Source organism: Leptidea sinapis, chromosome 7, assembly GCF_905404315.1.
Source record: "Leptidea sinapis chromosome 7, ilLepSina1.1, whole genome shotgun sequence".
Taxonomy (NCBI): Eukaryota; Metazoa; Arthropoda; class Insecta; order Lepidoptera; family Pieridae; genus Leptidea; species Leptidea sinapis.
Window position 1 is genome coordinate 15,921,258 of NC_066271.1, and position 13,130 is coordinate 15,934,387.

Here is a 13,130-nt window from a genome sequence, read left to right on the forward strand (position 1 = left end):
AAGAAGATATCATTTTTTTTTATCGCGAACAGTGTATATGACTGTATATAAAAGGATAAAATTAAAAATAATAGACGCTGCGGTTACCCGTAATTACTGGGCAAATGAGACTTAACATCTTATGTCTCAAGGTGACGAGCGCATTGGACGTAGTTCCTGAAAAACGTTCCAAGCCACAAACATCACATTTTAAGGAATTCTTGTTTAAAGTTTAATAAATATTAGTCTATTCCATACATGTGGGTTGGGCTACTTAGTCATAATGTCATTTAAAGAGTGACAGCAGGGCTGCCATTTTGTTATAGATCTGTTATATTAACAGAAATCGCATTTTGTGTTCTTCAATCTTAACACAATTTCCACATGAAATGACCTTTTTTCTGGAATTACGCTAATTATTGTAGTGCTGCACAGAATTCAAGAATCCTGAGCGGCACTGCATTGTAGGCCGTATCAATCACCATCAGCTGAACGTCCATTCCTGCTCATTTGGTCCCTTGTTTTTAACCGACTTCAAAAATGGAGGGTAGTTCTCAATTCGTTTTTTCATAAAAAAATACCTTCTTGTTGAGTCGGATGCCGGTAACGTCCCGCGCGGAGTGATTGGTGAGTTCCAGATGTACGGCCAGCAGCGAGCGAGCCCGCAGGTGCGGCGTGCGCGGGAACGAGGCGCGCGCGGACACTCCGCCCCACACGGCGCGAGAGACCACCTCGCTGGCGAACGAGCACGGCGCACTCGGGCCCACGTCCGCTATGCCGGAATCTACTCCTGCTCAAATTATATAATAAACTTTAAATGGCCTTCAAGGAGCTTTCTTCCACGTACTACAAAGCTGTGGAATGAGCTTCCTTATGCGGTGTTTCCGCGACGATACGACATGGGTACCTCCAAAAAAAGCGCATACTCCTTCCTTAAAGGCCGACAACGCTCCTGTGATTCCTCTGGTGTTGCAAGAGATTGTGGGCGGCGGTGATCACTTAACACCAGGTAACCCGTACGCTCGTTTGTCCTCCTATTCCATAAAAAAAAAACTTACAGAATAGTACCCAAGAGATGGCAAAAGAAAACGGAAGGAAAAGGAAGACAGCACACAAGGTGGAAAGGCGAAATAAAATTGACAGCAGGACCTAACTGGATAAGAGCCGCCCAAAAATGGAAAGGAGTGGAAATCGTTGGAGGAGGCCTTTACCAATCGACACGCCGAACTATGAGACATTTTATAGTTTATACTTAAGCTTTAGCTTAAGATTATAGATTATTCAAATGTTAAATGTTTTTAGTTCGAAATAAAATGGCTTTATAATTATTATTATTATTATAGTTTAGTATTTTATAACTCATTGACCATTCATTTTGACCTACCCGATATGCACACAAAATTTCATACAAACCGTTTCGGAGGAGTTTGGCAACAAACACCGCGACACGAGAAGTTTATATATACAAGATAATCAATACAATATATCCAAGTAATAATTGTCACGACCTTGACGTCTAAAACAATATTATTTTAACCTTATGTTCTGAGTATTATCAATTCAACATACTCATTATATTTAATTGTCGAAGCACTTGTGGCACTTGTGTAATCGCGACGCCATCTTGAAAGTAGCTACTGAAAATCAGTGTTGGGACGAAACACTGCAAACACCACCTTATATTGTTGATATACGAGGGCGGAACTGAAAATTTCGGGAATCAAGGAAGTGACACAACATTACTATTTAAAAATGTATTTATTGCTTTTCGAAGTATTCTCCGCGGAATTTGACACATTTTTCCATACGATGGAACCAATCATTGAAGCAACCATTCCATTCGGAAGTTGGGGTCTCCAAAATGGTCGTTTTGTAGGCGTCCACAGCTTCTTCAGGTGATGAAAATCTCTGACCTTTTTTAGAAAGAAGAAGAAAAAAGAATTTATTCTTTATTTTAGGGAAAGTATAGAAATCATTAGGGCTTAGGTCGGGGCTGCACGGCGGATGGTCTAATAATTCTATGTTTTCATGCTCTAAAAACTCTTTTGTTCTGGGCGCGGTGTGAGAACTCGCATTGTCGTGATGGAGGATGATGCGGCGGTTGCAGTTCTCTTTACGGAGTTCAGAAACGACCTGTGACAAACAAATGCTAGCATACCATTCTGCAGTTACCGTTCTTTGTCCCTCAAGAGGAATAGTCGCAACATGGCCGGTTTTGGAGACAAACGTGGCCACCATTTTTTTTTTCAACACTCCGTGAACGAACAATTTTTGTTGGCTTTAACTCATTTTCGAACACCCAAACTCGTGACTGGTTTTTTGTTTCCCGTTCGTACGCGTATATCCAGGATTCGTCACCTGATACGATGTTGTATACAGCATTTGAGAATCCTGCGTGGAATCTTTCGAGAGACGCACCAAGTAACGCGAGCCGCTTTTTGCTCTTCACAGAGCAAATGCGGTATCCATCGGGAAAACAACTTTTTTACACCGAATTGTTCATGCAAGATTATTTGTATTTGACTCATGCTAATATCTAAAGTTGCCTGAATTTCGCGATATGTCACATGTCGATCTTCCTCAATCAGCTTACGCACAGCATCAACGTTTTCTTTGGTGACTGCAGTTTTTGGACGAACTTGACGGGCATCATCACTGAGCTTGACACGTCCACGTTGAAATTCAGCAAACCAGCGATAAATTGTGGTTTTGGATGGGGCTTCATCACCAAATGCAGTAATCATCCGGTCAACACACTGTTTTTGTGTTAAACCACTTCACACACCAAGTCATAATAAATCATCGCTCTAGAATTTTCTCGAGTCAATTCCATTTTCTCAACGACTAATCATGTTTGAAAAGACCTTGTAACAAGACCGAGAATCTTTTTATAAATAAATAAATGGTATTCGATTTTTAAAATCAAGGAGTTTTAAATTAAAAAGATTTTAATATGGCAGGAACAGTGGAAACATTCCATTCTCGATACTTTTAGTGCAGCCCTCGTAGAATAAGCCATACTACGAGGGCTGCATTAAAAGCAACCATTCTTAATGTATGTTAGTTTTAAGTAGATTATGCATGTATATTATATTCGTAATTATTTAGATAAGCTTTTCATATTGTTTGATATTATATTTTGTAAATGTTTTCCTGTTTTTGTAGTGTTTAAAAAATATACTACTTACTTACGTACTTACAATTTGTTATGTTTTAAGTGATAACCCTCACTTCTGGGATTAATACACAAATTAAATTTGAAAAAAAAATTATGAAAGTTGCGGGACTCAAACCCATGACCTCTCACGTTCCGTGCGAGCGCTCTTTACAACTGAGCCAACCGTATCGTCATAAAATCTTGTATACTTTGTTCAACTCTCAGATTTTATTTGTGGTCATCGACCATTGTTATAGAATAATATCGATACCCTAAAGAAAATAAATTTAAATTAGTTAACATGTAAGTTTAAGTAAGTTTTAGTTTTTTATTTCACGTTAATTTTAGTTTGCTACCAATAAAGAGTATAATTATAAGTTTATTTTATCTCTTTTGTATATTTTGTGTGTCGTACTACTTATACATTTTTCTTTATTTTTTTTTTCTTAGTCAACTAGTTAAAAACGGGTTAATTCTTGTTGCACGCATTGGGGCGGCTGTAACAATGCAAAACTTATAAACAATTGAAGATTCCAAAGAATTTGTATATTTTTTGAAAATCAATAAATTTTGTAGCTAGAGGAATTTTCGAAACAAAATCTTAAAGTAAAGGAATTCCCGAATAAAGATGTCAACTGCCGAAAATTGCCAACAATTGTTAAATACTTACCCCCTTATTCATAATGGTCCGCTAACGTTAAACAGCCGCTAAGTTATCCTGTTACCACACCTTACAGAACACGCTTCAAACCGGAATTGAACAGATTTTTTTTATGGAATAGGAGGACCAACGAGCGTACGGGTCACCTGTTGTTTAGTGATCACCGCCGCCCACAATCTCTTGCAACACCAGAGGAATCACAGGAGCCGGCCTTTAAGGAAGGTGTACGCGCTTTTTTTGAAGGTACCCATGTCGTATCGTCCCGGAAACACCGCACAAGGTTCATTCCACAGCTTTGTAGTACGTGGAAGAAAGCTCCTTGAAAACCGCACTGTGGAGGACCGCCACACATCCAGATGGTGGGGATGATATCCTAAGTTGTGGCGTGTCGTGCGAAGGTGGAATTCGGCGGCAGGAATCAGGTTAAACAGCTCTTCGGAACACTCCCCGTGATAAATGCGGTAGAAGACACAATGAATCGACGTCTCTACGTAACGCAAAGCCGTTCACAAAGCACTGGGTCCCCGACAATTCGAGCTGCTCTGCGTTGCACGCGGCCAAATGGATCGAGCTGATACTAGGGTGCGCCAGACTAGATATGACAGCAATACTCCATGTGTGGCCGGACCTGCGCTTTGTAGAGCGCTAGAATGTGGGCCGACTTGAAGTATTGCCGTGCTCTATTAATGACGCCCAGTTTCTTTGAAGCCAATTATTTAACATATTATATTCACTGACCATATCCCAGCACAGGAGTGGGCAGGGCTACTCCAGCGGTGGGCGTTAGAGTGGGCAACGCCAACTTGTGATCAGAATCATCAAAATCCAAGTCCAGCAGTAGTTCAATGTTGGACTTCGCGTTGTTGTCCACGGGCTTCGGGTTCGACTGCACCTAGTGTAAATAAATAAATTATTAAGCACTAGCTGACCCGACAGACGTTGTTCTGTATATAATAAATAAAATAATGTTTTTATATGAATTTGTCAATAATGTATCATAACATCAAAAATTACTTCGTAAAATATGCACCCTGCTGTCGTAATGATATTGTTTCACAGCAGAACTGTCAAACCGTGCGTCAATAAATTCTCTCATAGAAATTATGTATGGACACATCAAAGGAAAAACAAATTTGTTGTTTTTATTTAATTTAGCAGCATTTTCCTATTTATTCACCTTTTAAACCTTCTCTGGACTTCCACAAATAATTCAAGACCAAAATAAGCCAAATCGGTCCAGTCGTTCTCGAGTTTTAGCGAGACTAACGAACAGCAATTCATTTTTATATATATAGATTGCGAAATAATATTTTGGAAAGTATCATGATATTATCAACTGTGAATGAGGATATTTTTATTGGTCTCCAAAAAGTATTACAATGCTGAACACATTGTTTCAATGCTGTGTTGTGGGCAGATTTGTAATGGTCTAGACCACAATAAAGTTTTAACCGACCAGAGTTAAAACTCCACGTCTGACATATATAGTACAGTGTCACCAACTTATCTGTGAACTGATGGTTGTCGCCATCGTAGTTTCAGTGTTGCAAATTGATTCCAATGTGCACAATAGTCGGGGCATATTTAACGATTTAAATTCAGAAGTATCGCAATAAAACACACGGAACACTTGAAAGTAGTAGACACTGACAGTCGAATGACATTTCAACATGGCGACCGTAGTTCCTATTTTTGTCACTTCACAGATAAGTTGGTATTACTATAGCCTATACTTGGTAGCTACAGTATATGTAATAAATATTTTATTGAAAGAAGTATATTATATTTTAAATATTAAAAAGACACTATCAAGAATATATTGTACAGGAACAGTTACTAATTTAATTTATCGGATTTTTTTTCTCAATTATACTCAAGGATCTAAGTTATAAATAGCATGAATAGTATTCTTCTGCAGCACAAAGATCTTATTAATCACGGAATAGTTAAAACAAGTGGAAATGGCCTTGAACTTCCTTAGCATCGGAAGCCATTTTGGGAGACTCACACATTAGCAAATTAATATTAATTTACAATACACAGAAAACAATGGTATAATAGGCTAATCTTCGATATTTTTAAATATATTCTGAAACTATTGTAAAGATTCGATAGCCCTCTGGTATTTTTAATTCCACAAAATAAATCCACTTTATGGTAAGAATAATGGTTTTTTAAATGATAAATAGTCGCCTTATAACTTATTTATACGTAAAAGCTTTATAATAATAATAACATTCATTTTATAATTTAATTTTGAGAGATGAAACTGACCCATTGACCTGACCAAAAACACTGACAAATTATAACTGAGTGTTCGTCGAAAACATTTTACATACATACTGTACCTAATTAATGAGTGTCTATTCACCTCGCTCTCTTTCTCGTCGGAGTCATTCTCTGTCTCACTCCCACTCTCCGATTCCGACTCTGTGTCACTCCCGCTGCGCGACGTGGCCGACTCACTCCTACACACACAACATTAATGTTAATAACTTTTTTTATTTTTTTTATGAAAATACGGGACGAGACGAGCAGGACGTTCAGCTGATGGTAATTGATACGCCCTACCCATTACAATGCTGTGCCACTCAGGATTCTTGAAAAGCCCAAATCTTCTGAGCGGCATTACAATTGCGCTCGTCAGCTTAGTGAACGTTCACGTCAGAAATAGGCGCCGTTGTGGTACCCATACTCTAACCAGAATCTTGTGCAAAGGAGCGTCCCACATTTTTTTTATTATTGACTTAAAACCTTTGTTTTTTTTATTTGAATATTACGCTATGGACATTATTGATTTTATATAACTTGACATATTTTGCATTATTTTATCATTATTTTTTTACCTTTAATTTAAAATCTAATTTTGTTATTTTAATTGTATTTCTTTGACTAGTTTGTAAACGCTTTGGGTAAAACTGTAAGTTTATATAATAAATAAATAAATATCAAAGCGGACGAGGGAGACGAACAAAGATTTTTCCTTTAACATTAAAAGCAGTTTTATTATTTTAATTACAATCCAGCCTTAGTTTAATAAGCAATTTAATTTTAACTTAATTTATTAAGTAGAGTTAAACTAAGAAAGTGTTCATTAGCTCTATTCTTATTGTCAAAATTTAACAAAACAATAGATATATTAACTAAAAAGTAATAAATAATTGCGTATATTTATTTAATTAATCTAATCCTAGTTACAGTTATTGTTATTTTTAGAATCGGTGTCCTCCCGCGCCGCGTCACGTTGCACGTGCCACACAAGCACATCTCACCTACAACTATGTATATATAGTTATACCCCTACCATGGCTGACACCGACCCCAAAAATAACAATAATTGTAACTAGAGTTAGATTTATTGAATTATGCGCCCATTTGTCGCGCACATACTTCTAGCAAATTTAAGGCTTTTTTGGTTTTTATCATGGATGCCATTGTCAGATCAGGATCAAATTGCAATGGGACTACACGGGAAGCACCAGCTTTGAAATAAAAAAATAATTATGAACATCAGTTCAACGAGTCGAAAGTTGTGATGTTACAAACATTAAAAAATTTACCGACGAATTGAGAACCTCCTCATTTTTTCAAGTCGGTTAAAAAACAAATCACATTTTAAGCGAAGTGTATACAGCTGTTAGTTTAATAATGCCTACTCTAGGAGAATTTAGATAAAAAGCAAAGGGCCATAAATTTCTAGTCCTAATAAGTGAGTTAAGCTGAGTACAATATATAAAATTATATATATTATACTTACTTATAATTATTCACTTTATTGGTTTTCAGACCTTCATTGTCGTTGGAGTTCTTTTCCTCTTCTCTAAAATAATAAAATGGTAAATTTATTACAAATTATACAAACATACACACACTAATAATCTTGGGCATACACAGCTCCATATTCCAATGTCCCATCGAGGAAAACGCTATACTGAGTAGTAAAGCACATGTCTAGAACATGGACGAGTAAAAAAAGAAGGACTCCGTGTCACCTTAAATAACAGTGAAGCACCAAAACAAGCCGGTAAAAGTGTAAATACATAGCCCCACGCACACACTTAGATTAATACAAGCCGATCGGCCGCACTTATGAGATTTACCATCGTCTGTGACAGACCAGTTTGCATCGCAATAAAATATTATTAAAATGCCGTCGTGCGTTGTCAAAAAGTGTAAAAACGATACTATATAAGTATTTGTGGCCATATATGATTATTTTACTTAATATTCAATTACTAACATTTATTTAATCCTGTGCACAGTTTGACATACTAACAAATACTTCACAAACACACACACACTTACACACACATGCACTCATACACATACACGCACACACACATACCTCTTTTTAGTGAGTTTGCTAATTATGTTTAATAATGGATAGCCTTTCGGAAGGACCTAGCCTCTGCAACTCAGGGTATCCTATCGCAGAGGGTAGGGCACAAAAAACATTTTGTACCACATATTATTAGTTGAATAAAAAAGGATTATTATTATTATTAAAAGGATTATTATTTAAGGGAGAAAAAATTCCCCCGTTACCGCACACACACTAGCATAACGGTGCTTCACTTGCTAATATCACGGCGCGGAGTCCTTCTTTTTTTACTCGTCCGTGGGCTATAATATTAGAATACTCTCCGATAGTATGGCGGTGCTGAATGCGCTGAAGAACAACACCTTCACCTCGGCAACGAGCGAGCGCAATATGAGAGCCAGTAGTTTAATGATAATTCGACGTCTTTACATCTATGGCCACGGTAATAGATGTAGCTAATACTTACTCATCAGAAGATTCCTCAGAGTCGGAGGACCCTGACGATGATGAGGTGGAACCGGACTCCGACTCGCTGCCCGGCTCCGAGTAGAAGTTCTTGTTCTTCTGTAACGGTTTAATAGAATTCTATAAAACGCCAGTTTTAGACCGATTTGGACAAAGATAAAACTATTTGGTATAAATTTGTTTGTAGATTTTGACATTCACCAAGTGATTTTAAATTCTATTTTGAATGAATAACTCAACGTGCTCTAACACAATACTATGAAAATAACTAAAGTTAATACTACCCTGTACCTCATATCTACTGTTACTCACTCTCCCATATCTTGACATTGATGCAACATGTGTACATTCAGATCCAAATTTTAAGAATTTTTCCCATTGGCAACTTATGCAGTTCGAACCATCGAAGAGATATATTTAAGTGCATGAATAAAGAGCAGTGAATGAGTGGCAATAAAAGCTGGATATGTATGAGAACAACAAAATGAGGAAGCTTCTGAATTTCTGTAAGGAACTTCTGTAAGGCTTTCGTTGTATCTTCAAAACAATGTTTTGAGAGGGTCGGTTTATCTAATATGTAATGTTTATTTTAATGAATCAATGATAAAACTGACTTAGATGTATTACTTTCTTGAGTTAGACCACGTAGAAACATTAACAAGATTTCAAATTAACGTCTGTGTGACGTCAGCAAGCAATCATTTAGTAAACGGTACTCTTTGAAGCGTATGCTTGAAACTTAAACGCCACTATAATGACGGCCGTTCCCCGTATTATCGCGCGGTTATTATAATACACGCATTTTAATGTTTAATTAAAGAATTAATTATCAGTAGGAGGCTCCATTGCACAGTATGCCAGCTAGATTACGACTGGCTCCTATTTCTTCCATGAAACTGCTATGTGTAAGCATTATTGTATTTCGGTGTGAAGGGCGCCGTAGCTAGTGAAATTACTAAGCAAATGAGACGTAATATCTTATGTCTCAAGGTGACGAAAATTGAAGAATTTTCGAGTTTTTCAAGAGTCCTGATCGGCACTGCATTGTAATGAGCTCCAGGGAGTTACCATCAGCTGAATGTCCTCTCGTCTCTAGGGGCGTGCATTGGTTTTCCAGCGCGGTAGGCACTGTAAGCCTAACTAGTCGTAGTTGCGATTAATATTTAAAAATTTAGTTCCTGTTATAAGAATAAATATAAGTTCACTTACCAACATTTTTCTGCCGTTCTGTCAGATTGGTCGTGTTTTTTAGCAAGATTAGTCAAATTATTCAAGTCACCGTAACCAATATCATTCCACACAGTCTTCGTTGTAGAATATAAACAGCAGGTCAAGTAGAACAATAAATTGGAATGGCAGCATCCAGCTAGCTAAGTGTATTTTTCGTAATACTTGGTATTGAAATATCTCATAGTTTTACCTTTTTGTTGAGTTAAACTAATATTTGGTATTGGTCCATTAAGAGAAACAATTTTTATTTTATCTACGAACGAAAATTGTGCAATAATCCTATTGTACATACCCTACATATCCATGTAGGTACCTAATTTCTGTAAACAAATCGTATTTTCGCCACAATCGCGACACTGGAATTTCTCTATTATATTTTAATTCCTTTCTTGTTACCAATTTGAAAACACAAAACACACAGCACAGCAACTTCTTTTTTTCCCAATACAAACACTAAATATAATTAACAATAAACAAATCAATACAAAACAAATAACTAATGTAAGTAGCTTAATAATTCACGCCCCTCATATAACAAAGCGTGCATACACAGGTGCAGCGTCTCTTTCAGTACTGGTACGCTAACCAGACCAATAATGTAAGATGGGCTGGCAGCCTCTCGGATGCGTACAGGCTGGAGTGCGGGGTGAGGCAGGAGGGGTTGAGCTCACCCATGCTCTTCAATCTGTATGTCAACGAGCTCATAGTTGGGCTCAGCAGCGAGCGTGTCGGCTGCTCGGTTGATGGTGTTTATATAAACAACATTAGCTACGCGGATGACATGGTGCTGCTGGGTGTAGGCTCTATAAGAAGGCTGTTAGCTATCTGTGAAAGGTATGCGATGCAACATGGGCTCAAATATAATTGCCAAAAAAGCAACTATTTGGTCTTTAGAGTCCCTGGTAAGAATATATGTAATATTCCGCCAATGAAGCTGAATGGTATTGAGCTTAAGAAAGTTCAACATTTTAAGTACCTTGGACACTACGTCACCGAAGACCTCGAAGACCAAATGGACATTGAGAGGGAACGCAGGGCACTGGCGGTGAGGAGTAATATGCTGGCTCGCAGGTTTGCTCGATGTAGCAGTGAGGTAAAGATAACGCTTTTCAAAGCATATTGTCAAACCATCTATACGAGCAGCCTGTGCGTCAGATATACTCAAAGAACGCTTAGTGCCTTGCGCGTTCAGTACAACAATGGTTTCAGGTTGATGTTGGGGCTGCCCCGCTTTTGCAGTGCTTCCGCAATGTTCGCGGATGCGAGGGTGGACGGCTTCCATGCCATCCAACGCAAAAGAACCGCGTCATTGCTGAGGAGGTTGCGGGGTAGCCCTAACATCATTCTGCAAACCATTGCTAGTCATTATGATGCGCCAATTATAAAGGCATTTATGCGGCTTCATGTGCCTGTTTAGTTATAATTATACTAATATAATTTAGGACATTTTACTAACAATTATTATGGATATCTTTTTTTTTTCCCGAATTTAAATTAATAATATTATTAAGTATTTTCTTATTAATTGTGATTATGACATATCTTAAATTTTAAACTGTAATTTTATCTGTAATTTAATTAATATTAAATTAAACTCAACAGTATTATGTAATTTAATTTAAGTTAAGATTGTTTGTATATCTATGGGTAATGCCTGAAAATAAAATGATTTATTATTATTATTATTATTATATAAAGTACACGAAAACACAACAACTAAAAAAATGGCGCTGTTATTGTTGATTACTAAACAATATATTTTTATTTCCGGAAATGTCATATTTTATATCTCACAATCATGAATCACGTCATGTGCGATGTCAAAACTCTTATGGGAGCGCAATAAGGTTGAAACTCGGACACTAAGCGAACGAGATACGTCATAATAATTACTCATAAATCATAATGTAGGTATAATTTCTTCCGTTGGTTTAATCCGTAACAGCTATAGTTGTCAGTTCTAACTGTCATAAGCATGCCTACCCGAGAAGTGCCAAAGAAGTCAAATTGCGATGGTCATATTTAAGTACAGTTACAGTCATGGGATACTCATCCCAACTTACCTGTCCGGAAGTTGTGGTATAGTATACGGGTATGCGACCCCGGCTCCCCTAGCTATTACTGTCCTTATCCTTGCCCTCCTGGGCGGTAATATCCTACATTTCCTATTTCCCACTTTAACTTACCAATCTTCCTTTCACACCACCTATCTTTCCCTTTCCCTATTCCTACCCTCTCCGCCAATCCAACGTCTGCCGCGCGGATGGATGCATGGCTAGGGGCAAGCCTAGTCGTTAGCGTGCTACACTGCCCTGGGACCGGGCGACCCAGAATCAGGCTAGCCTTACCCTGGCATGCGGGGCTCTGCTGGGGTGGACAAACCTTTCCCTTGGTATTCGTGGGAACGCAATGGAGACTAATAAAAATAGGTTATTTCACCAAAATGGCGGCGATGTGGTTCGCCACCCATCACGTCTCGTTTCTCGCGGGGGCGAAAAGCGGCCCATGGAGAGCCGCTTTGCTACGTTGAATGTAAGAGGAGGAGTGGATGATAAAGTAGATGAAGTATGTCAGATGATGGATGAACGATCCATAGATATTCTGTGCGTGAATGAAACGAAGAGGAAAGGATGTGATACCACGGTTCATGGTCCCTACACGGCATACTGGTCCGGAGTCCCCCAAACCAGTCGAGGCTGTCAGGGAGTTGGTGTGATTCTTTCCGCTCGAATAGTAGAATGTGTGATAGAGCATGAATGTGTTAGCCCAAGACTCCTCTGGATTATGTTAAAAGTCGGACTCACTCGCTTGTTTATCCTTGGGGTATATGCACCGACGGATCTGACCGGAGGTGGGTCATTAAAAGGCAAAAAAGAGAGAGAGGAATTTTGGGACAGTATGAGAGAGGTCTTGAATAAATGCGGAGAAAATGAACGGATCGTGATGTTAGGGGATTTTAATGGGTGGGTTGGAGTAAAGCGTGATGGGTATGAAGGAGTTCTGGGTACGTTTGGGGACGAGAGAGTGAATGAAAATGGGAAAAGCCTGCTTGAAGTATGCTTGGAATGGAATCTTTGCGTGGCCAACACAATGTTTAACCACAAAAAGATCCATTTGTATACAAGAGATGAGGGTGAGTCTAGAAGTATGATTGATTTTGTAATTGTAGATGAAAGACTGAGAAAGAAAGTACTAGATGCTCGGGCATACCGCGGTGTAGGCCTCGACACAGACCACTTCCTGATCATAGCCCGAATGCGCGGCCTTTTTAAACGTTGGCGACACCGACGAGCTGAGCCTACGAGTGTTTTGGACAG

General features: G+C 38.3%; 1 protein-coding gene across 3 annotated transcripts in view; it reads right to left on the reverse strand.

The window, feature by feature from the left end:
• Positions 1 to 13,130, reverse strand: part of LOC126965275 (AP-3 complex subunit beta-2) — a 47,366-nt gene that overhangs the window by 10,064 nt on the left and 24,172 nt on the right. For 2 of the 3 annotated variants that reach the window (XM_050808775.1, XM_050808776.1), the window contains exons 14-18: positions 8,585 to 8,682; positions 7,555 to 7,617; positions 6,169 to 6,265; positions 4,536 to 4,689; positions 561 to 769 (exon numbers count right to left, since the gene is read on the reverse strand). In XM_050808775.1, the coding sequence (XP_050664732.1) occupies positions 561 to 769; positions 4,536 to 4,689; positions 6,169 to 6,265; positions 7,555 to 7,617; positions 8,585 to 8,682 (621 nt within the window). Of the gene's footprint in view, positions 1 to 560; positions 770 to 4,535; positions 4,690 to 6,145; positions 6,266 to 7,554; positions 7,618 to 8,584; positions 8,683 to 13,130 lie in introns of those variants that run through there. The other variant, XM_050808777.1, reaches the window with a different exon arrangement.